At 36.8% G+C, this 22917-nt stretch overlaps 1 protein-coding gene across 3 annotated transcripts in view; it reads left to right on the top strand.

The window, feature by feature from the left end:
• Positions 1-22917, top strand: part of NME7 (NME/NM23 family member 7) — a 249673-nt gene that overhangs the window by 40904 nt on the left and 185852 nt on the right. For all 3 annotated transcript variants that reach the window (XM_052653459.1, XM_052653458.1, XM_052653460.1), the window contains exons 2-6: positions 1723-1830; positions 2682-2848; positions 12605-12715; positions 17387-17437; positions 18940-19147. In XM_052653459.1, the coding sequence (XP_052509419.1) occupies positions 1723-1830; positions 2682-2848; positions 12605-12715; positions 17387-17437; positions 18940-19147 (645 nt within the window). The remainder of the gene's footprint in view (positions 1-1722; positions 1831-2681; positions 2849-12604; positions 12716-17386; positions 17438-18939; positions 19148-22917) is intronic.

Raw genomic sequence — 22917 nt, 5'->3', positions numbered from 1 at the left:
AATGAATCATGAAAAATTCTACCATCTGGTGGAGAAAAAAAGAGTGTGATTGGCAGGTTTTGTGGTTAAGGCTGCCTGGATAAATGGAACTACCAGGTCTCATTGGTTTTTCATTTGCCTCACCTTCAATTACATGTCTCATCATTTCTTTTATTTCATAATTTTACCTATTTTAATGAAGGCAATATTTCAATAATACTTTTGAACAAATGAATATTTTAAATAGGTAGTAAGGTTTTTGATAAACTACTACTATTTAAATTTTGTATTAAAAGGTGAGTATAATACTAGAATACACAATGAAACCTAAATTTTAAGCAGTCGTATTAAAAATAAAAATAAAATGCTGTATTTATAAGGATTAATATGAAAAATAATGAAAGACTTGTATTAAGACAATGGTATATCTCTTATTTTATCTTTTTGTTTCTCTTGACTACTACACATTATTTAAACGTGTCTTTTTGGATGATTGTGGGAAAAATAAAATAGTGTCTTAAAAAGTGCCTCTATTATAGCTTATGAATATGATCATAAATATAGCTAGACATACTATTATTAGAATTTATAAGTGAATTATTAATATAAAAGAAACCCATCTATATACACTAACCAGAGAATCAGATGCTAAATCTAGACTTAGTAACAAAACCCTTAGATTCCTTTCTTCCTTCCTCATTTGCTTATTGTGATGAAGGACCTTTAGGGGCTAAGCTATTATATAGCATGTGATGGGAAATTCTGCCTAACAGTCAAGGAAAGAGGGCCATCTTTGACTTATGTTTCATTGTATACACCTCACAGATCTTCATCCAGAGGGAGCTTAAGTGACGAAAGGACCTTAGTTCCTGTGCTCTGAAATCTACCACTGCTTTTGTGTTTAGGACCTGTTTTCCAGCGGCTCCCAGCCCTTGGCTGAGAGAAACAGGGATACTAAAACAGGCCCACCCATCCCTGGAAGTCAGCGAACTCTGAGGGCTATCTGGCTTGAGCACTGCCTGATGTCTTGCTGAACCTTCCTTAGATTGAAGAGCAATCCAGGAGGGTTTCCCCCAACTTTCCTTCTCTCTCTCCTTCAACTCAGGGTCAACTCTGTACTGTGGTCTGTCTGCTTTCCCTGGATCCCTCCCTATTTTCTCTGTTAGGAATTTCCATTCAGAATTTCTCCTACAGGAATGATTCTTGAATGTTTAATCCTGTCTTGGCACTGTCTTGGCATCTTGTCTGCTTCTCGGGGGACCTAGACTAACACATTCTCCCACTATTTCTATAAAAAGATACTATCATATGAAATTACTAAGGAGAGAAAAGATGCTTGCTGTAATCTGAATGACAACAACATTCTAATACTGCTAGAATCTTAAACTTAGAACAATTAGAACTTTATGGAGAGGTACGGAATTATCACAGTTGTCAGATAAGGAGCTCATGTTCTAAAAAAGTGTCAGTTTACCCAGGATGATTGGGTGGCTGTGAAGTATTAAGTTCATAAGTCAACTCTGATATATCTAAGGATATTTAATAAGAAACTAGAGGGAAATATTTCTAAGGATGTGTTGATAGCTGTCATATTGTTGAAAACCAGAATTATTCAATTATTAATAAGTATTATAATAGTAGATTTGTTCATTGCAAATATTTGGTCATTCTTTCAATTCATAGGATTTTTACAAGCGGGCTTATATTTTGTATGTTATTGTTAAAATTCTTCTTTCTTTGCAGAATCATAGTGAGAGATTCGTTTTCATCGCAGAGTGGTTTGATCCAAATGCTTCACTATTTCGACGTTATGAGCTTTTATTTTACCCCGGGGATGGATCTGTTGAAATGGTAAATGAGCCTTTCTTTGCTTAAAAGTTGGCAAATGGAGTAAAGGTGGGATTGGGGGAGGAATAGGATTGCCTTTTTTTCTAGTTGTGTCTATGTGAGATGATGAATGTTCATGGAATTTTTGTGGTCATCTCTTCATAATGTATATGAGTCAAATCATTATGCCATACTCCTTAAACTCATAGATTAATCATATCTCAACAAAACTGAAAGAAAAAAATAAATACATTATTTTTATTTGGGAAATTAAAAAAATTTTTGATATTATAATTCCATTGCAAGAAGATACTTTGTGCCTTTATTTTTTAATAGAAATTGTTTTTTCAGTGAGAAAACTGAAGTAGGGTTATTCATGTTCTGTATTAATCAATAGTAAAGTGGTTGTAGATAAAGATTATCACGGTCATCAATGTCACCATTGTTGAATGCTGCTATCACTACAAAAAGTCCGATTGTAGAAGACTGAGCCAAGAGATCCTGCTTATTTCTTTGTGTCCCTTTCCTGACAGTCCCTTTTGCAGGCTGACCTATCTGGTATTGGGATTTTGTGTAGGCAAGAAAGGAGAAATTCGGCATCTTGGAGGCACTAATTTGCTCCCATGATTTGGAAATAAACAAAAATTTCTCTTCAGGGTTTAAAAGTATCAAATTTGTAATTTTTATATTATTACTGGATTAAACTAGGAAATGCATGCTATAAAAGAAATTATTACTTGTACTTGTGGCAAAAATGAAATAATATGTAACTTATGTTTAATAAAGCAGAATTAATAACTTTATTTCTAGTTTATAATAAGGTTAACATTCCCTGCTGACAATGATTTGTTTTATTGTATTGTTTTTGATTCCAGCATGATGTAAAGAATCATCGCACCTTTTTAAAGCGGACAAAATACGAAGACCTTCACCTGGAAGATTTATTTATAGGCAACAAAGTGAACATCTTTTCTCGACAACTGGTGCTGCTTGACTATGGAGATCAGTACACAGCTCGTCAACTGGGTAGTAGGAAAGAAAAGTAAGAAAACTATTATGTAATCTTTTTTAAAATTCTTAGAACATTATGTCTGTCTTGGTACCAAATTCGAATTTCTTGTTTCTATCCTGTGTTTTTTATAGTATAAGTATTTTTCAGTGATCCAATTCAGTGTTAGGACGTTTTTAGAATTCTGTGGAGCAGACTCTGTAATTTTTTCCTCACTTAGATAATAAAGTGATACCCATGGTCTTAGACTGATTATTTTCTGGAGGGAAAAATGCAAATCTTTTATATATACCCTTATCAGTCTTCTAATTGGGAGCTGAGACTTTAAGTCTTGGTTTATGGGGCAAAAGTAGTGAGTGCCATAAGCTCAATGGACACTCAGAAGAAAGTATTAATATCTGTTAGCTTTTTTTAAATCAGACATTGTATTAAAATGATTTCTATGCATCATTTGTTTAAGCTCCACAACAACTTAAATACAAAGGCTAATAATATTATTATTAATTCCACTCTGCAGATGGAGAAGTTGAGGCTTAGAGACGTTAGGTAACTTGCTGAATATCGCAGAGTAGAGGCAATATTAAAGTCCAGTCACAGGAGAATGAGTAAGACCTGCAAGATGGTTGTCTCCTTTCTGTCTCAATTCAGATTTTTGTCTCCTGTGGCACCTGGCACGTCTCCTCACACATTACAAGCACCTTATCTGTGTTAGGTAAACGAATCATTGAATAACAATTTAAAATTTATTATCTACTCTTTCCTATTTTTCATTCCCCCCATTTTCAAATGATGACCATTGATCTAATTGACAAAGATGTTTTTGTCTTGCTGACTAAGTCGCTAAGTCTTGTCCGACTCTTTGCGACCCCATGGACTGCAGCATGCCAGGCTCCCTTGTCCTTCACTATCTCCTGGAGCTTGCTCGAACTCATGCCCATTGAGTCAGTGATGCCATCCAGCCATCTCATCCTCTGTTGTCCCCTTCTCCTCCTGCCCTCAGTCTTTCCCAGCATCAGGTCTTTTTCAGTGAGTTGGCTCTTCACATCAGGTGGCCAAAGTATTGGAGCTTCAGCTGCAGCATCAGTCCTTCCAATGACTATTCAGGACTGATTTCCTTTAGGATGGACTGGTTTGATCTCCTTGCAGTCCAAGGAACTGTAAGAGTCTTCTCCAGCACCAGAAGATTGCTTTTAATATAAATTGTCTATTTTTGAGTTTTATTTAATTGATGCTTTTGAACTGTGGTGCTGGAGAAGACTCTTGAGAGTCCCTTGGACTGCAAGGAGATCCAACCAGTCCATTCTGAAGATCAGCCCTGGGATTTCTTTGGAGGGAATGATGCTGAAGCTGAAACTCCAGTACTTTGGCCACCTCATGGGAAGAGTTGACTCATTGGAAAAGACTCTGATGCTGGGAGGGATTGGGGGCAGTAGGAGAAGGGGACGACAGAGGATGAGATGGCTGGATGGCATCACGGACTCGATGGACATGAGTCTGAGTGAACTCCGGGAGATGGTGATGGACAGGAGGCCTGGCGTGCTGCGATTCATGGGGTCGCAAAGAGTCGGACACAACTGAATGACTGAACTGAACTGAACTGATAAATATTGACTGATCAATTGAAGACAGGATATTTATTTTAAAAAAAGTACAAAAACATTGTGATACAAAGAAATTTAATCCCTCTTGGGATCACAACTGCCTCCCAAAAGTCCATTGTATTGTGCCTCAAACAATGAAGTATTTACAGGAGCTGCCCCACAAAATTTATTGACTGAACGATACATCTTTGAAAACAGTTGTGTCTGGAGGAAGAGCTTCTGGCTGGCTGCTTCCCTGCCTTCTCCTCTCCCTGCCTTTTTGTGTTGCTCTTCCTGTGACATGGAGAAACTATAGCATGGTGTCTCTCTGGTTTTTTCTATTCATTGTTTGTCAAAGCTACATTTGTCATTCTGACTTTTCCTCAGTTTTGATTTAGAAGAGAGACAGAACAAGTTGGAGTTGTAGCTGAAAATTAGGCTATCCGGAAAACATTACTAAGATGACATTGTAAGTTTTAATCTCTGCATTTATGAGTTTGCAGCTTTCTGGGTCTAGTTTGAACTGTATTTGCAATGGAATTTTCATTCTTTGGTCATCTTTCCAGGCTCTAGTTTCTGTGGCTTATATTATATGCTTTTATGCTGACTTGAGGGATTCTTTGTATTTGTGGAGTGATTGTTGCAGTAATGAAGAATAGGGATCACTGGTGGAAGTTAAGGCTATCTGTATAAAAAGCTCAAAAAACTATTTAATTCTACAGGAAAAAAAAAATCTGTCAAACTATTTTTTGAGGTTTGCCACCCAAATAATATTTGATTACCTAACATCTGATCCCCTCATAGTAATATTCTTTCTGTGACTTTTTAAAAACTCTTTATGATTCTGGAGGTACTTTGATGCTCAGTGTGGTATTAGTACACAGGTGGTGATAGATCAGTGAGATGGTGAATGATTCATAAAAAAGAAAAACCAAAGGTTCCCAGGACAACTCGAAATAGGAAGAAAAAAAGAAGATAGAATGTTAGATAAATAAGAATCTTATTTGAAATCTACTAATAAAAGTCTGTGGGGTTAAGGAAGCATCAACCACAATTCCTTTATTTACAAGAAATAAATATTTATAATTTAAAGTTTCTGAGCACATGCTATATGCCAATCACTGTGGTAGGCATCTCAGTTCACAACTACTTCAAGTTTTCATTTAAACTAGCAAAAATAGGTAAATGAGGGAGACAGGGTTAATAGTATGACCCAATCAAAGTAAAATCTATAGCAATTATTATAAATATATATAAATTATTATATCTGTAGTATGACTCCAGTTCTCTTGCCAGGAGAATCCCATGAACGGAGGAGCCTGATAAGCTGTGGTCCATGGGGTTGCTAAGAGTCGGACACGACTGAGCGTCTTCACTTTCACTTTTCACTTTCAGCATTGGAGAAGGAAATGGCAACCCACCCCAGTGTTCTTGCCTGGAGAATCCTAGGATGGGGGAGCCTGGTGAGCTGCCGTCTATGGGGTTGCACAGAGTTGGACATGACTGCAGTGACTTAGCAGCAGCATATCTATAGTAATTATTATATATATTATATATTGTATATATAGCAAAGTAAAAATCTATAGCAGTTATTACATGTTGTATATAAAGTTTGATTTTTCTACACTGAATGTTGTTGTTTCCGTTTTATAGAATAGTTCAGTAACTTGGCCGTAGTCACACAGCTACAAAGAAAGGGGAAACAAGTAAATCTTGTCATGTTTGACTTTAAAACTCATTCTGTTTCTATTAAACCTCTAATTAATATGTTGGTAAATATTATTGAGTGGACTGATTTAAAAATAGGAGTAGAAGAATATGAAGGCAGATTTTAAATATTTGGGCTTTATAAATATAATTAATTAAAATATGTGCAGTATTATATTTTTACTGACTAAAATTATTTTGCCATTTTGTCTTCTGATTCTTTCCTAACTGCAAGGGTGTTAAATGCAGCAGCCATTTGGGTGACTTAAATAAGCTTCTGCAGAATTAAAGAGTTTTTTGAAAAATATATTGTTTCATTTAAATGACCAAAGAGGTAGGCGTATGGAGAAATACAGGCATGTCTATCATGGTCCCATGGAAATATCTTCTATGTAATAATTGTAACTTAGCCTAGCTCTCAGTTTTATATAGTGTCAAGGAGAATTTATGAACTAATTACATCCCTATTATGTTTATCATACTCAACTCCTTTCTTTCTGGAGTAAAACCTGTTGGAGAGGGAGGAGTAAAGCTGATCTCTATGGTGCCTATCTGCTAATTTTGAGGTACTTATCAAGATAATGCTATTCTATATAATTCAGTTTAGCTCACAAACTAGCCTCAGCTTTCTAATTCCTCTTTTTTGTTTTGTTTTGTTTAATTTAAATTTATTTATTTTAATTGGAGGCTAAATACTTTACAATATTTTATTGATTTTGCCATACATCAACATGAATCCGCTGCGGGTGTACACATGTTCCCAATTCTGAACCACCCCCCCCACCACCTCCCTCCCCATACCATCTCTCTGGGTCATCCCAGTGCACCAGCCCCAAGCATCCTGTATCCTGCATCAAACTTGGACTGGCAATTCGTTTTTTATATGATATTATACATGTTTCAATGCCATTCTCCCAAAGCATCCCACCCTCTCCCTCTTCCACAGAGTTCAAAAGACTGTTCTATACATCTGTGTCTCTGCTGTCTTGAATACAGGGTTATCGTTACCATCTTTTTAAATTCCATATATAATTCCTCTTAACTGTAGAAATCTGACATTTGATTCACATTTCTATTCTCTTTTTCAAAATCTCTGTATTGAGGTATAATGGACAAACAAAAAAATATTTAACACAACTTTGGAGTTTGGAGATAAGTATAAACCTATGAAACCATTTCGGCAATCAAGGATGTGAATTTATTTATCACCTTCAAAACTTCCCTCCCTCCCTATTATTTTTTACGTTGATTTTTCTTTTGTTGTAAGAGAACTTAATGAAAGATATACTCCCTTAGCTAGTTTTGTAACTTGTTCCCTTTATGAAGCTCCTCAAAGCAAATGGATAAATGTTATTAGTTGTCAATGAGTCAGAGTATTTGTTTTTTTAAATTGTTTTGTTTCCCTTTTTTGTCTTTTTAAATTTTTTTCTCTCTTTTTTTTAAGAGTATTTGATTTACATTTTGTATGGTCAGAAATGAATTGGTGGGCTTCCCTGTGGCACTCGTGGTAAAGAATCTGCCTGCCGATGCAGGAGACCCAAGAGATTCGAGTTCATTCCCTGGGTTGGGATCCCCTGGAGTAGGAAATACCAATCTGTTCCAGTATTCTTGTCTGGAAAATTCCATGGACAGATGAGCCTGGCAGGCTGCCGTCCATGGGGCCACAGAGACTCAGACATGACTGAGTGACTAAGCAATGAATTGATGCTTTATAGTTTTACTGTTCAGATGTAGAGACATCATACAGTCTTCTTGTCATCTCTTGGGTTTAGTTAGTCTCATTCTCCTAATTTTTAACTGATGGAGCACTGATGTAGGTGCCAGATGTAAATCAAAGTCAAGTACTGGTTTAGGCTGTCTAGTATAAGCCACCTCTGAGAGTGGTTGAGATTTTCTTCTGGCCTGCTTCACTCACACAGCTATCCAGTTCTCTTAATTATAAGGGTTAATTAGCCCTTGGTAACTGGTGAACCCACCTGATGTCAATTCCCCCTGTAAGTAGTAGCTTCTCTCTGCCCTGAGTAGCCAGGACTTTGCTACATCCTGCCCACTGTAGCAAAGTACTCTTGCCTGGAAAATCCCATGGACCGAGGAGCCTGGTAGGCTGCAGTCCATGGTGTTGCTAAGAGTCGGGCACGACTGAGCGACTTCACTTTCACTTTTCACTTTCATGCATTGGAGAAGGAAATGGCAACCCACTCCAGTGTTCTTGCCTGGGGAATCCCAGGGACAGGGGAGCCTGGTGGGCTGCCATCTATAGGGCTGCACAAAGTTGGACACAACTGAAGCAACTTAGCAGCATCAGCAGAAGGGGAGAATCCATCTCCTTGCCTGCTCCAGCTCTTGAGGCCTCAAGGAAAGAGAAGCCTCACTGCCCCAGTTTTGTGACCCATCCCAGCTGAAACCACTCCACAGCTGACCTACAAGATCTTGAGAAACTGTTTGTAGTTTTAAGCCAATACATTTTGGGGTGGTTTGTTATCAGCAAGCAGAAAACACAGGTTCCATTACTGGGTCAGGAAGATCCCTTGAGAAGGGAATGGCAACCCACTCCAGTGTTCTTGCCTGGGAAATCCCATGGACAGAGGAGCCTGTAGTCCATGGGGATGCAAAGAGTCAGACATGACTGAGCAACTAAACAACAGGTAACAATGGCACTATTAATACATTTTTGTGGCCCTTTTTTGGTGTGCTATCTTCACTTTTAAATAATATATATGATTCCTGATGCTTATGTTATTTTCCCTCCAAAATAAGTTTAACTGTTACTACTGAATAATTAAACAGTGAAGACATGATTGTGCGGTAGTTTGAGCATTCTTTGGCATTGCCTTTCTTTGGGATTGGAATGAAAACTGACCTTTTCAGTCCTGTGGCCACTACTGAGTTTTCCAAATTTGCTGGCATATTGAGTGCAGCACTTTCACAGTATCATCTTGTAGGATTTGAAACAGTTCAACTGGAATCCCATCACCTCCACTAGCTTTGTTCGTAGTAATGCTTCCTAAGGCCCACTTGACTTCGCATTCCAGGATGTCTGTCTCTAGGTGAGTGATCACACCATTGTGGTTATCTGGGTTATGAAGATCTTTTTTGTACAGTTTTTCTGTGTATTCTTGCCACTTCTTAAGATCTTCTGCTTCTGTTAGGTCTATACCATTTCTGTCCTTTATTGAGTCCATCTTTGCATGAAATGTTCCCTTGGTATCTCTAATTTTCTTGAACAGATTTCTGGTCTCTCCCATTCTGTTGTTTTCCTCTATTTCTTTGCATTGATCACTGAGAAAGGCTTTCTTATCTCTCCTTGCTCTTCTTTGGAACTCTACATTCAAATGGGTATATCTTTCCTTTTCTCCTTTGCCTTTCATTTCTCTTTTCTCAGCTATTTGTAAAGCCTCCTCAGGCAGCCATTTTGCCTTTTTGCATTTCTTTTTCTTGGGGATGGTCTTAATCACTGCCTCCTGTACAATGTCACAAACCTCTGGCCATGATTCTTCAGGCACTCTATTAGATCTAATCCCTTGAATCTGTTTGTCACTTCCACTGTATAATTGTAAGGGATTTGATTTAGGTCATACCTGAATGATCTAGTGGTTTTCCCTCTTTTGTTCAATTTAAGTCTGCATTTGGCAATAAGGAGATCATGATTTGAGCCACAGTCAGCTCCAGGTCTGGTTTTTGCTGACTGTGTAGAGCTTCTCTAGCTTTGGCTGCAAAGAATATAATCAGTCTGATTTCGGATTTGCTGACCAGTGCATTCTCTTGAACTAAACTGATTGAATCAATGCTTTGTCTCCTGTAGGCATTTAAAGAGAAAATGAAACTGCATTTTAAACTAAACTGCAAAATTTTTCACGTTGCTTCTTGTTCACTGCCGATACGTTTTATATTTTCTTTAAGAGCTTTGGTTCCTGAAGACATTTCTAGAACTTAGCATAAACAATCATGGGTTAGTTTTGGCCTTATAATATTTAAACAATTGAGCTAAGAAGTGACAATTTTAATTGTATCTTTAATGAAGCATTGTAAAATGCTATAAGTGACTCACTTGCTTCAAAATAAAAGGTAGTCCATTTATGAAAAGCTCTATCAGACTAAAATGAACAGCTTTTGTTGTTTAAAAGTTTTAAAAGCCAGCCATAAGTTTTAGGATTCCATGGACAGAGGAGCCAAGCAGGCTGCAGTCCATGGGGTTGCAAAAAGTCAAACACAACTAAGTGACTAACACACACATAAGTTATATCTAACTGTAAGGATATTTTTATCATTATATTCTTAGCTAATTTTGTCTCATTGGGGAAAAAAAAAGTCCACTGTGAAAAAGCCAACCATTCTCTTTTTATAGATTCCTTGAATTAATACCAACATATCAGAACAACTGAAAAGAAAAAGAAAGTGGCAGCAATTTTTTAGTCTTATTTTGTGTGTCATATAAGCTGAATTACTCCAACTAATCTGATTTTACCTTGTATGTGCAAGTATTAATCTTGAGGATTTGTGATCCTGGTCTTTTTTATATATTAATAGTAGCTTTATTTGTGGTGTGGAAGGAGCACAGACCATCCAGGAGTTGTGTGAGCTGGTGTTTTGTCCTGAAAATGCCACACACCTGTTGTGTGACCTTTGGAGAGTAACCTCTCTGGGTTTCATTTCCTTGTTAGTAAAATCAGGAAACTAAGGTGCTCTCCAACTCCAGAAATATATTCATTCTGTGGCTTCAGAGGGGAAAATTCATAGCTCTGATGTATCCTTTTAGAAAATGTGATTTGAGTCAGTTCTGGTGAAGTGGATGAACCCAGAGCCTGTTATACAGAGTGAAGTTAATCAGAAAGAGAAAGACAAATATTGCATATTAACACAAATGTATGGAATCTAGAAAAATGATGCTGATGAACCTATTTGCCAGGGCAGTGGTAGAGACCCAGACACTGAGACAGACTTGTGGACACAACGGGGCAAGGTGGAGGGGCCGAATTGAGAGAGTGACATTGAAACATATACACTGCCATAAGTCAAATAGATAGCTAGTATGGATTTGCTGCATGACAGAGAGAGCTCAACCTGGTGTTCTGTGACAACCTAGAGGGGTGGGATGGGTAGGGGATGGAAGGGAGGTTCAAGAGGGAGGGGATATATGTATACTTATGACTGATGCATGTTGTTGTATGGCAGAAACCAACACAACATTGTAAAGCAACTATCCTCCAATTAAACACATAGAGAAAAAAAATGTTAGCAGGGTGTTTGCTAGTCATAAACGTTGTCAGGTAGGGAGACATTTATTTCTTTGTACATGATTCATGCTATGAATAAAGTGTTAACAGAAGAATTTATAGTTATTTCCAAATCAATGCTGAACTGACTGCATGGCATACGCATGTTAAAGTTTGCTGCTGCTGCTGCTGCTAAGTCACTTCAGTCGTGTCCAACTCTGTGCGACCCCATAGACAGCAGCCCACCAGGCTCGCCTGTCCCTGGAGTTCTCCAGGCAGGAACACTGGAGTGGGTTGCCGTTTCCTTCTCCAATGTGTGAAAGTGAGAAGTGAAAGTGAAGTCGCTCAGTCGTGTCCAAATCCTAGTGACCCCATGGACTGCAGCCTACCAGACTCCTCCATCCATGGGATTTTCCCAGGCAAGAGAACTGAAGTGGGTTGCCATTGCCTTCTCCAAAGTTAAAGTTTAAGAGACCAGAAATCAAGGTGATAATATGTTTAATGCAACTTTTTAGAGAATTGTTGTCTTTTATAAAATGCTAAGAAATAGAAGTGTTTTTAAACACCCATGTTTTCTTACGTGGGCATATTTAAAATCACAGTCTTAACTTTTTTTTCCTCTAACCTTTTATTACTCTTTTATAGATTGGGTGCTAATTTTTATTTCTTTGGGAAAAATAGTAAACTTCCATTGTATAAGTTTTTATTTATTTATTTATTTTAATTGGAGGCTAATTATACAGAGTGAATTGGAGCCTATTATAGAGTGGTGGCTCAGAGGTTAAAGTGTCTGCCTGCACTGCAGGAGACCGGGGTTCAATCTCTGGGTCGGGAAGATCTCCTGGAGAAGGAAATGGCAACCCACTCCAGTTCTCTTGCCTGGAGAATCCCATGGAGGGAGGAGCCTGGTAGGCTACAGTCCATGGGGTCACTAAGAGTCGGACATGACTGAGCGACTTCGCTATACAGACTGAAGTAAGTCAGAAAGGAAAACACCAATACGGAATGTTAACACATACGTATGGAATTTAGAAAGATGGTAACAGTGACCCTATATGCGAGACAGCAAAAAAGACACAGATATAAAGAACAGATTTTCAGACTCTGTGGGAGAAGGCAAGGGTGGGATGATTTAAGAGAATAGCATTGTATAAGTTTTTAAAAGATTATTAGTACATTTCTCTTTATAATTCACTTTGAGCTAGGATTTTAATGGAAACGACCTCTGATTAGGTGTTATAAGTAAAAACTCCTGAACTATTTTTATTTTTAAATGTATTTCCTTACAGAACATTAGCCCTGATTAAACCAGATGCAGTATCAAAAGCTGGAGAAATAATTGAAATAATAAGCAAAGCTGGATTTACTCTAACCAAACTCAAAATGATGACACTATCAAGGTAAACTTTTTGATCATTTTCAGTTATATAATGTCTGGTTCCTTTTTTAAAAAAAAAAAAAAATTATCTTTCATGTTTAAAAACTTCCACAGAATGACAAAGAATAGATTAGTAATCTTATTAGAATGAGAAAATATAAGACAACAGGTAATCAGATGCATAAATCATGATTGAACTCTAAGCAAGTAGGAATTGTCAGGTTATACTAATAACTATTAACTATTTATTAGACATTAATTCTTTATTTTCTTTCATAATCCATCAGTGTTTCATATCTGTAATTTTTTATATAACACATTGTATAGAAATTATAGAAGAAATGAATATTAGATTATTCATATTTGACAAGGAACTCTTACTGTTGAGATTTCAAAAGTGATGTGTGTGGAAATGTTTTAGTTTGGAAATGTTTTCGTTCCTCCCAACATATTATATGTAATTGGTAGATATACCTATTTACTGTTCTGAAAAGCAAGCCATTTTATTTGACCAGATATTTTCTAAGTTATTTAGTGAAAGTTAGACTTACTGTAAGGTAAGGGGATTGGTGTAGTTAGGCAGGGCTGGATCCAGCAGTTTGTTACTTACTCCAGTGATTTATGTCTGTTTGATTAGGTGTCTTCTCACTGCTGTTCCTGGCTCTCTCTCCCATGGGTCAGTTGCTTTTTTGTCTCTATGAGAACAGGGACAATGGATAGCAGTAGAAATTCAGTATTGAGAAGTCTGCTCCCTAGAAACCTTAACAAAACATCCTCAATTTTACCCCCAAAAAAGACAATTTGAAATTTTCCCCTATGTAAGATCTCCCAGCTTACATATTTTCTAGAAAGGCAGACATCTATTTCAGAGCACAAAATCTAGAGCCAGATTAGGTTGTGGCTCTGTACAACTTCTCTGTTTCAGTTTCTTCATCTGCTAAATGGAGGTTATAATATCACCAATTTTGTAAAGTTGTTATGAGGGTTATGTGAGCTTAATAAAAGTAAAATGTTTTGAAAAATTGTTGCACACAGTAAGCACATATGCTGCTGCTGCTGCTAAGTTACTTCAAGGTGTTAGCTATTAGTGGTGGTAGTATAGTACTTACCAGTGCTGTCATTATTACTTAGTAGAAACAGAGGTCATGATCCTTATGAACATAGTTAGATTTGTCCCGTTTCTGTCTGTATTGAAGATGCTTGCCCTTACAGCAGGCAACGGGGCTGAATTCTGAGAGATGACTTTGATTAGTGTTAGTGACATTAAAACTTTGTCTATATCAAACATTGGAGGTGTAATCTGGCATCAAATTTCCCACAATAAAGCTGCCCCCCAAAACTTAACAGCTGTTTAAATTGTTCATAGCACCTCATACATTTCTATTAATATTACTGTCATGTCTTGAATTTTACCTAACTTAAAAGTTAATGAGTTAGTGTGTTACTCTCTCAGGGATGCTAGCAGAAGACATGAGACTTCTGAGCCAGGGATACAGGGCTTGATTAGGTTCAATTAGCAGCATGAACATCATGTTTATGTTGGTTCCTGTTGCCTTCATGTCCTGTGAGAATAATATGAGATGGGCCTGGGTAAATGTTGCACACACAGTTGATTGCATCACAGCTGAAGAGGGTTGAACTCAGGTTACCCACTGTTTCATTAGCAAGCTGTAAACAAGTCTGCTCTTTGTACTAAGGAGACATGACCTCATCCCTCAAAGTCACTCACTATAAACATAACTCCAAGAAATGGCTAGGATAAAGAGTAGTTGGGGCCTTGCATTCTTGGCATACCCAATCAGATGTGTTAGGAAGACAAGAGACCCACAGAGAAGTGTCTCCCAAAACTTAAATGTTCTCAAAACTTACTTGCTCAAATGTCAGCTCCTCCCTCATGACAGTATCTGAAAAGCAGCAGCTGGGTTCCGTTTAACTGTACTTCTAGTTCTCGGATCAGGGCCTGATTCAAAGTAGACACTAAGTAAATATTTCGTAAAATAATTAATAGATCATTGTGAGAATGTTATGAAAACACAAGAAAACATAACAAAACAAGAACAGAAAAGACTTCTGTAGCTGGTCATGCACATATTTCTCTCCATCTAAGCCTGTTAAGGGAGGAATTAAATAAAAATGATGAGAAAAAAATTCATGAACTCATTTTGGTTTTAGTGATAGATTTTGAATGGAAGTAACTGTAGAGTCAGTGACATGTTAGAAGAAAACAAAATACTTTCAGTAATTAATAGTTTTTATTAATGTTAAAGATGATTTTGTTTTCTTAGTAGTTCTGTAGAATTGGTCAGATTAGTAGTCTCACTGCTAACTCTTCTAAAATACTCCCCACTTGAATTTTTCAGAGTTTTACCTCATTTTAGGATGCAGTACGGATTATCCCTATCAATCAGTTTTGTGAATTCTTCTGCCTACCCTCTAGAGTTTTTATTTTTATTTTTCTGAAGTTGGTAATAGAAAGGTCATAAGCAATCAGAAATTTGGGTTTACATCTCCTTGTCCTTCTTCCTTTACTAAGTAGCATTTTGCTCTGGATAAGTTATATAATCATGCTGAACTACATTATTATTTTTTTTCTTGTGTTTTTATTTTTTATTTTTTAATTTTTACTTTATTTTACTTTACAATACTGTATTGGTTTTGCCATACATTGACATGAATCTACCACGGGTGTACATGCGATCCCAAACATGAACCCCCCTCCCACCTCCCTCCCCACAACATCCCTCTGGGTCATCCCCGTGCACCAGCCCCAAGCATGCTGTATCCTGCATCGGACATAGACTGGTGATTCGATTCTTACATGATAGTATACATGTTTCAATGCCTTTCTCCCAAATCATCCCACCCTCTCCCTCTCCCTCTGAGTCCAAAAGTCCGCTATACACATCTGTGTCTTTTTTGCTGTCTTGCATACAGGGTCATCATTGCCATCTTTCTAAATTCCATATATATGTGTTAGTATACTGTATTGGTGTTTTTCTTTCTGGCTTACTTCACTCTGTATAATCGGCTCCAGTTTCACCCATCTCATCAGAACTGATTCAAATGTATTCTTTTTAACGTCTGAGTAATACTCCATTGTGTATATGTACCACAGCTTTCTTGTCCATTCATCTGCTGATGGACATCTAGGTTGTTTCCATGTCCTGGCTATTATAAACAGTGCTGCGATGAACATTGGGGTACATGTGTCTCTTTCAATTCTGGTTTCCTCGGCATGTATGCCCAGCAGTGGGATTGCTGGGTCATATTTTTAAATGTAAAATGAAGATGATCATACCTATTTCAATATATTGTTGTGGGGAATAATAAAATTTAACATTGGCATATAATAGTCTCTAGAAGAATAAGTTTTCTTCCCCTTCTATGTCTTGGGGCAAATTTTGTTTTCTATACTTGCATAGTATACTTTCATAATCTCTTCATGGCCAAAGAGAATATTTTAGTACATTTGGTTTGAATAAAAGTATATCCTCATAAATGAATTATTATATGAATTAGTATATGATTTATTTCTTAATGGGCCCATAAGATCTTAAAGCATCACGTCAAGCCCCTGGTGGCTTGAAAAGAATCGGCCTGCAATGCAAGACACCTGGGTTTGATCCCTTGGTTGGGAAGATCCCGTGGAGAAGGTAATCACTACCTACTCCAGTATTCTTGACTGGAGAATTCCATGGATAGAGAAGCCTGGTGGGCTACAGTCCATGGGTTCACAGAGTAGGACATGGTTGATCAACTAACATATAAAATCTTAATGCATTGCATACTAAATTATCAAGCCTGAAAGTTTAATCCTTTGTTAGAGGATACTTTGCTGTGTTAAAAAATTGGTATTGACATATGTTTGTCACATACTATGAACTGTTTCAAGCCTTTGAGAAAACTGTATGAGTTTGAGACACTTGATTTGATTAGCTGAAAAGTCTAAATAACTTTTTCAATATGTGTAAAATTCCATTATCCTATTTATTTCTCCATGGTTGTGGGACTATAAATTTAAAAAGTTAATCCTGATTGCCACTGATAAATTCAGATTTCTGAATATCTCTATATTATCCCTTTTTGGGGGGATGTAAGTTCAAGCATTAGTTGTTAATACAGTAATAACCAGTAAGAGTACATTGATGTGCATAATTTGTCAAGCAGTCTTTAAAAACACAGGTCCATAGTCTTTTTTTTTGGAGCAATCTATATAAAAAAGAAAATTTTAACTATTAAATTAAAATTCTAGTCTAAGCTCTCAAGCTAAACCTTAGAGAAGAAAGTAAAATCTTTTGAATTTGTAAATATCTTTGCAATAATTAATATTTTTCTTTTCATTGATAAAGATTACATATTTTTTGATGTTCAACTTATGTGAACTTTAAAAAACAGTAATTCTTATTGGTCATATGTTAAATGTTGTTTTTAGAATGATAAAGATGCTAGTGAAAAGGAAGATAGTAGACTTGAACATGAACAGTAAATATTGCCTCTTTTATTCATTTTAATTTTACATCTTAACATAGATGCATACTAGCAAAAATTTGAAGAGAGGGGGCATTTGAGCAGAATATTTGGTGAAAAGTCCTTAATTCTCATATGGATCAAATAGAGAATTTCATTATTTTATTAATATAAGTTAATTTTCCTTACATAATTGTTAACTTTTGTCATTTTGGTTATTTTATAGGAAAGAAGCAACAGATTTTCATATAGACCATCAGTCAAGGCCCTTTTTAAAGTAGGTACTGAGTTCAAGGCTCATGTTGTATAATGGAGGGTATTGTGGAAAACCAAAGAGTTATAACTTCACAATTCAAAAATCTGTTACATGAGAATAATTTGTCAAAAAGTCCTTAGCAGGGACTTCCCGGTGGTGCAGTGGCTAAGACTCTGCACTCCCAATGCAGGGGGCCCAGGTTCAGTCCCTGGCCAGGGAACTAGATCCCATATGCCACTAGAGTTCACATGCCTCAACTAAAGACCCTGCATGTCACTGCTAAGACCCAGTGGGGCAAATAAATAAAATAAAAATATCTTAAAAAAAAAAAGTCCTTGGCAACATCTTGCAACTGTAGAGAGCTTTTTTTCTAAGAATTGGTGTGTTTTTTCCCCCCTCTCCTTTCACTAGGTGAAAATTCTTTGTTAAATAAATATACTAAACTTGAATCAGAAGCAAATGGCATGAATTGTTTAAATTATGAGGAGCATAGCTTCCTTTTTAAATTTCAGTAGAATAAAAATAGAGTAATAATTACATTTATGTTGAGTATCTATTTGTGTTTTAAACTATTAACGGTATTCTCAATGTATGTAAAACATTGCTCGTAGAACCCTTGTGTTAAATAAATTGTTTGATACACGTTTTGCTGTTTGAAATATAGCGACAAATATGTTAGAAAGTGAATCTATGTTCTAAATATTTGGGTTGTATTTAAAGTTAGGTGAATATGGTGTACCTCATTACTGTTGACAAAGCAGAAGTGCTTACTTTTCTAATAATGAAGGATTAGCCAAGCTACAGTAAACATTCTAGTTGGTGTCCTGTATATAATAGTGTTTTATTCAAGTTTTACATAAGAAAATCATATGTTATAGTTTATTTTAAACAAAGCATTATCAAAATATTCCCAAACCTTGTGTAGAATAGGCATCCATAATTCTCTTGGAAATTATTCTTCACTTTAGTCTTTGTAGATATTTGTATTATTACAACTTCTAGTTTAATGTCTTGACCAACTCGGTGCCTAGTGACTGAAAATTCATTGTCATTCTTTGAATTCTAATAAATCTACACAGAAATTATTGAATTCTTACTACAAATATATTACAAGATATCACTCATCACTTTGTCTATTGAGATTTTATTTGACTACCATGTTAAATTATGTGAAAATAAAAAGATTCTTCTGTACCTTTCAGAACGATGCAAAAAGCAATAGATCAACAATATGCATTTTAAATCAATGAAATAGTCTTAGTTCACTGAAACATTGATGCTTCTGCTAACAGTAATTGGTTTGACAGTAGTGATTTGTAGTGACTCAGGCTACTGCAGGGCACTCAGTTTATGAAAACTTTACCTTGTCCATGTAAAATTCACTATGTCCAATAGTTCTGAGATGATAATGTTCATATTTATAGCTATGTGATTAAATACTCAAATGGTAATATTTCTTTGTTAAGAGAGATGCTTTGGTTAATACAAAAATGAAGCAAATCAATCTTTCACCTGTTTCACAGTGAGCTGATCCAGTTTATTACAAGTGGACCTATAATTGCCATGGAGATTTTACGAGATGACGCTATATGTGAATGGAAGAGACTTCTTGGACCTGCAAACTCTGGACTGGCACGTACAGATGCTCCTGAAAGCATTAGAGCCCTCTTTGGAACAGATGGCATAAAGAATGCAGCTCATGGCCCTGATTCTTTCGCTTGTGCTGCCAGAGTAAGGTGTTTTTAAACTGTTTTAATTTGTTTTGGTTTTGCTAAATGTTTGATGTCAGAGTAAAACATTTTGTCACAGCTGACTTAAGGTAGATTTATGCAGCTGATCTAATAGTAGAAGAAACCTTTGACCTTTTGCTTGTGATTAAATAGACATGAGTTTGAGCAAGCTCTGGGAGTTGGTGATGGATAGGGAAGCTTGGTGTGCTGCAGTCCATGGGGTGGCAAAGAGCGGGACAAGACTGAGTGACCGAACAGAAACAGTGTTTCAATGATATGTCTCCTTTGAGAATTGGTAACCTGGTCATGGTCTGAATAAGTTTCTCAGTTAAAATACTTGTTGTCTTGTTTTGTTCCAAGGACTTAAATCACTGAGGCTTATCAGTAAATGAATTATTCCTGTAAGAATACCAGTTTATGGAAAGTGAATATTCAAAAGACATATTCTTTCTTTGACTCAGACTTGACACCATATTTTCAAGCTTAACATCCTTCCTTTTTCTACATATAGCTAGTGTTTATGAAAGTTTTATATTAATAATTCTCATTTTAAGTTTATATAAATAAGGTATTACTCCACTTGGTTTATACTGATGTTGAATTAATGAAATGCAAGTTAACTCTTAGCATTCTGAGAAGTTTTTCAGCTAATTTAAGATGGTTTTTGGTCTGGTCATAAATAAAGTGAAATAATACTAGCAAGTTTTATGATATGAAAGTGAAAGTGTTAGTTGCTCAGTCATGTCTGATTTTTTGCAGCCCCATGGACAGTAGCCCTCCAGGCTCCTCTGTCCATGGGATTCTCCAGGCAAGAATACTGGAATGGGTTGCCATTTCCTTCTCCAGGGGATCTTCCCTACCCAGGGACTGAACCCTCATCTCCTGCATTGTAGGTGGATTCTTTTAGTGCTGAGCCACTGAGGAAGCCCTTAAGTTTTGATGGCTGTGGAATATTCTCTTGCATGGATAAGGCATTTTTACTTTGGATGTTTTGTTAGGTTCTAATTCTTTTCATATTTGTAATAAGAGTGCACTGATCATGTGACTTAATATTTCATCAATATCTTGGTTTATTTTCTGAGAACAGATTTCATATTTGACATTAGAATATGTAGATTTCAGTGATTTTTTAAAATGTCTTAAATTGGGTCCTTTACAAAAGTGATATTTAAAATGACTGTGGGAAATTTTCAGAGACACCTGTAACTGGCAACTATTTATTAATGTATTTTATCATGATGATTAAGGATATGGATGTAGATTAGTCAAACGTTTTAGGAGATTTCACATGGGGTCTTGCTGCTGCTGCTGCTTTGTCGCTTCAGTCATGTCCGACTCTATGTGACCCCAGAGACGGTCTTATCAGGGTGAAATTTATGAAATGGTATAAGTATATACTTAACAATTTGTATAAAATACAGTACAAAAAACTGTATACTTAAAGCTGATCAAATTGAGTCTGAGTTTTATTTTTGGGGAAAGTTACATATCTTTATCCTTCCCTGCTAGGTCATTTCGGAGAAGGTAATGGCACCCCACTCCAGTACTCTTGCCTGGAAAATCTTATGGACGGAAGAGCCTGGTAGGCTGCAGTCCATGGGTCGCTAAGACTCGGAAACGACTGAGCGACTTCACTTTTGCTTTTCACTTTCATGCATTGGAGAAGGAAATGGCACCCCACTCCAGTGTTCTTGCCTGGAGAATCCCAGGGACAGTGGAGCCTGGTGGGCTGCCGTCTCTGGGGTCGCACAGAGTCGGACACGACTGAAGCGACTTAGCAGCAGCAGCAGCAGCTAGGTCATTTAGAGACATATAAAAGAGTAATAGCAAAGAGCCTCAGAAAGAGAAAAGCTTTATGCAGAATGTTTAAAGCAGCTGAAATCACAAACGAATATGAATTTTTTTGTTTAACATTATCAATGTATTTGTTGTTTGAAGTCTTTAAATTACTTGCCATATAACCGTGACCTTGCAAATAACAGTATCAGTGTTCTTGCAAATATTAGCTGGATTAATAGGTGAGGCAGATGTGGCAGTCAGCACAAGGAGAAAGAGAAAGCAAAGGCATAGAATTACTCACTTTCACCAAGATAGATTTAAATGGCAATCTTTATATTTTTGCCTTAAATACATATTTATTCATATATAAATGAATACTTGAATAACTTGGGTTTTCATTTTTTTAAACTGAGCAAAAAAGAAGTTGAGACAAAAATAATTGGTCAAATAATTGGTTAAACTAGAGTTGGAACATTCTAGTATTGCTTTTTACATCTGAAAGAGAGGTGATATTATAGAAAAAGTTCAGGACTTTGGAATTAGTATGACTGGATTTTGAAACATGACTTTGCCATCTATTAACTCGCAAGGGCTTGTTCCTAAGCCTTCTTAATGTCTTTTTTTCTCACTTGTACAGGGTAGATAAATAAAAATTCTTCATATGTTAAATAAACTGCTCCTGAATTTCAATCATTCCAAAATGTTTATTGAGAAGCTACTGTGAACAAGGCAAAGTCCTGCTTCTCATGGAGTTTACAGCTCTTCTAATGTCAGATAATAAATAAACAGATCGATAACTCTGATGTCTACTGATAAGTGCTCTGAAGAAAATAAACAAGGAGAAGGGCACAGAAAAAGATGAGAGTCTGGAAGGATGGTGTGTGGAGTGGAGGTGTGGAATGCTATTAAAAAAAAAAAATTAGTTTTGGCTGTGTCTGGTCTTAGTTGAGGCATGCGGGATATTTTGTTAAAGTGCCCAGGCTTTCTAGTTGTGGCAGGAGGCTCAGTAGTTGCAGCGCACAGGCTTAGTTGCCCCTTAGCATGTAAGATCTTGGTTCCCCAACCAGGGATCAAACCCACATCCCCTTGCATTGGAAGGTGGATTCTTAACCACTGGACCACCAGGGAAGTCTCTAGAATGCTGTTAAATATAGTATATTCAGAAAGTCCTTATAGTCTCTGGTTTGAGCAGAGATCAGAAGGCAGTGAGGGAGAAAGCCATGCAAATGTCTGGGGGAAAGTGTTCCAGGAAGAAAGGGAACAATACATGTAAAGATTCTAAGGTAGGAACATGTTTGCTGTGTTCAAGGAACAGTGAGGAGGTGAGGCCAGTGATGCTGGGGCAGAAATAGCTTCATGGAAATAGCGTGAAGATTAAGTCAGGTATAGCCAGGAACCAGGTCACATGAGGCCATCTGGGACTTTGAGATTTATTGTGAATGAGACAGGAGATGTTGGAGGGTACTGCGCAGAGGAGTAACATGATTTTTCTAAGTTTCATTTTTACTACTGTTAATAATGGATCTTCAGCAATCAATGCAAAGAAATAGAGGAAAACAACAGAATGGGAAAGACTAGAGATCTCTTCAAGAAAATTAGAGATACCAAGAGAACATTTCATGCAAAGATGGACTCGATAAAGGACAGAAGTGGTCTGGACCTAACAGAAGCAGAAGATATTAAGAAGAGGTGGCAAGAATACATGGAAGAACTGTACAAAAAAGATCTTCACGACCCAGAAAATCATGATGATGTGATCACTCATCTAGAGCCAGACATCTTGGAATGTGAAGTCAAGTGGGCCTTAGAAACCATCATTACGAACAAAGCTAGTAGAGGTGATGGAATTCCAGTAGAGCTGTTTCAAATCCTGAAAGACGATGCTGTGAAAGTGCTGCACTCAATATGCCAGCAAGTTTGGAAAACTCAGCAGTGACCACAGGACTGGAATAGGTCAGTTTTCATTCCAATTCCAAAGAAAGGCAATGCCAA

Source organism: Budorcas taxicolor, chromosome 16 (assembly GCF_023091745.1).
Source record: "Budorcas taxicolor isolate Tak-1 chromosome 16, Takin1.1, whole genome shotgun sequence".
NCBI classification, from domain to species: Eukaryota; Metazoa; Chordata; class Mammalia; order Artiodactyla; family Bovidae; genus Budorcas; species Budorcas taxicolor.
Note: the sequence above shows the minus strand (reverse complement) of the source record. Positions and strands in the feature narration are given on the sequence as shown.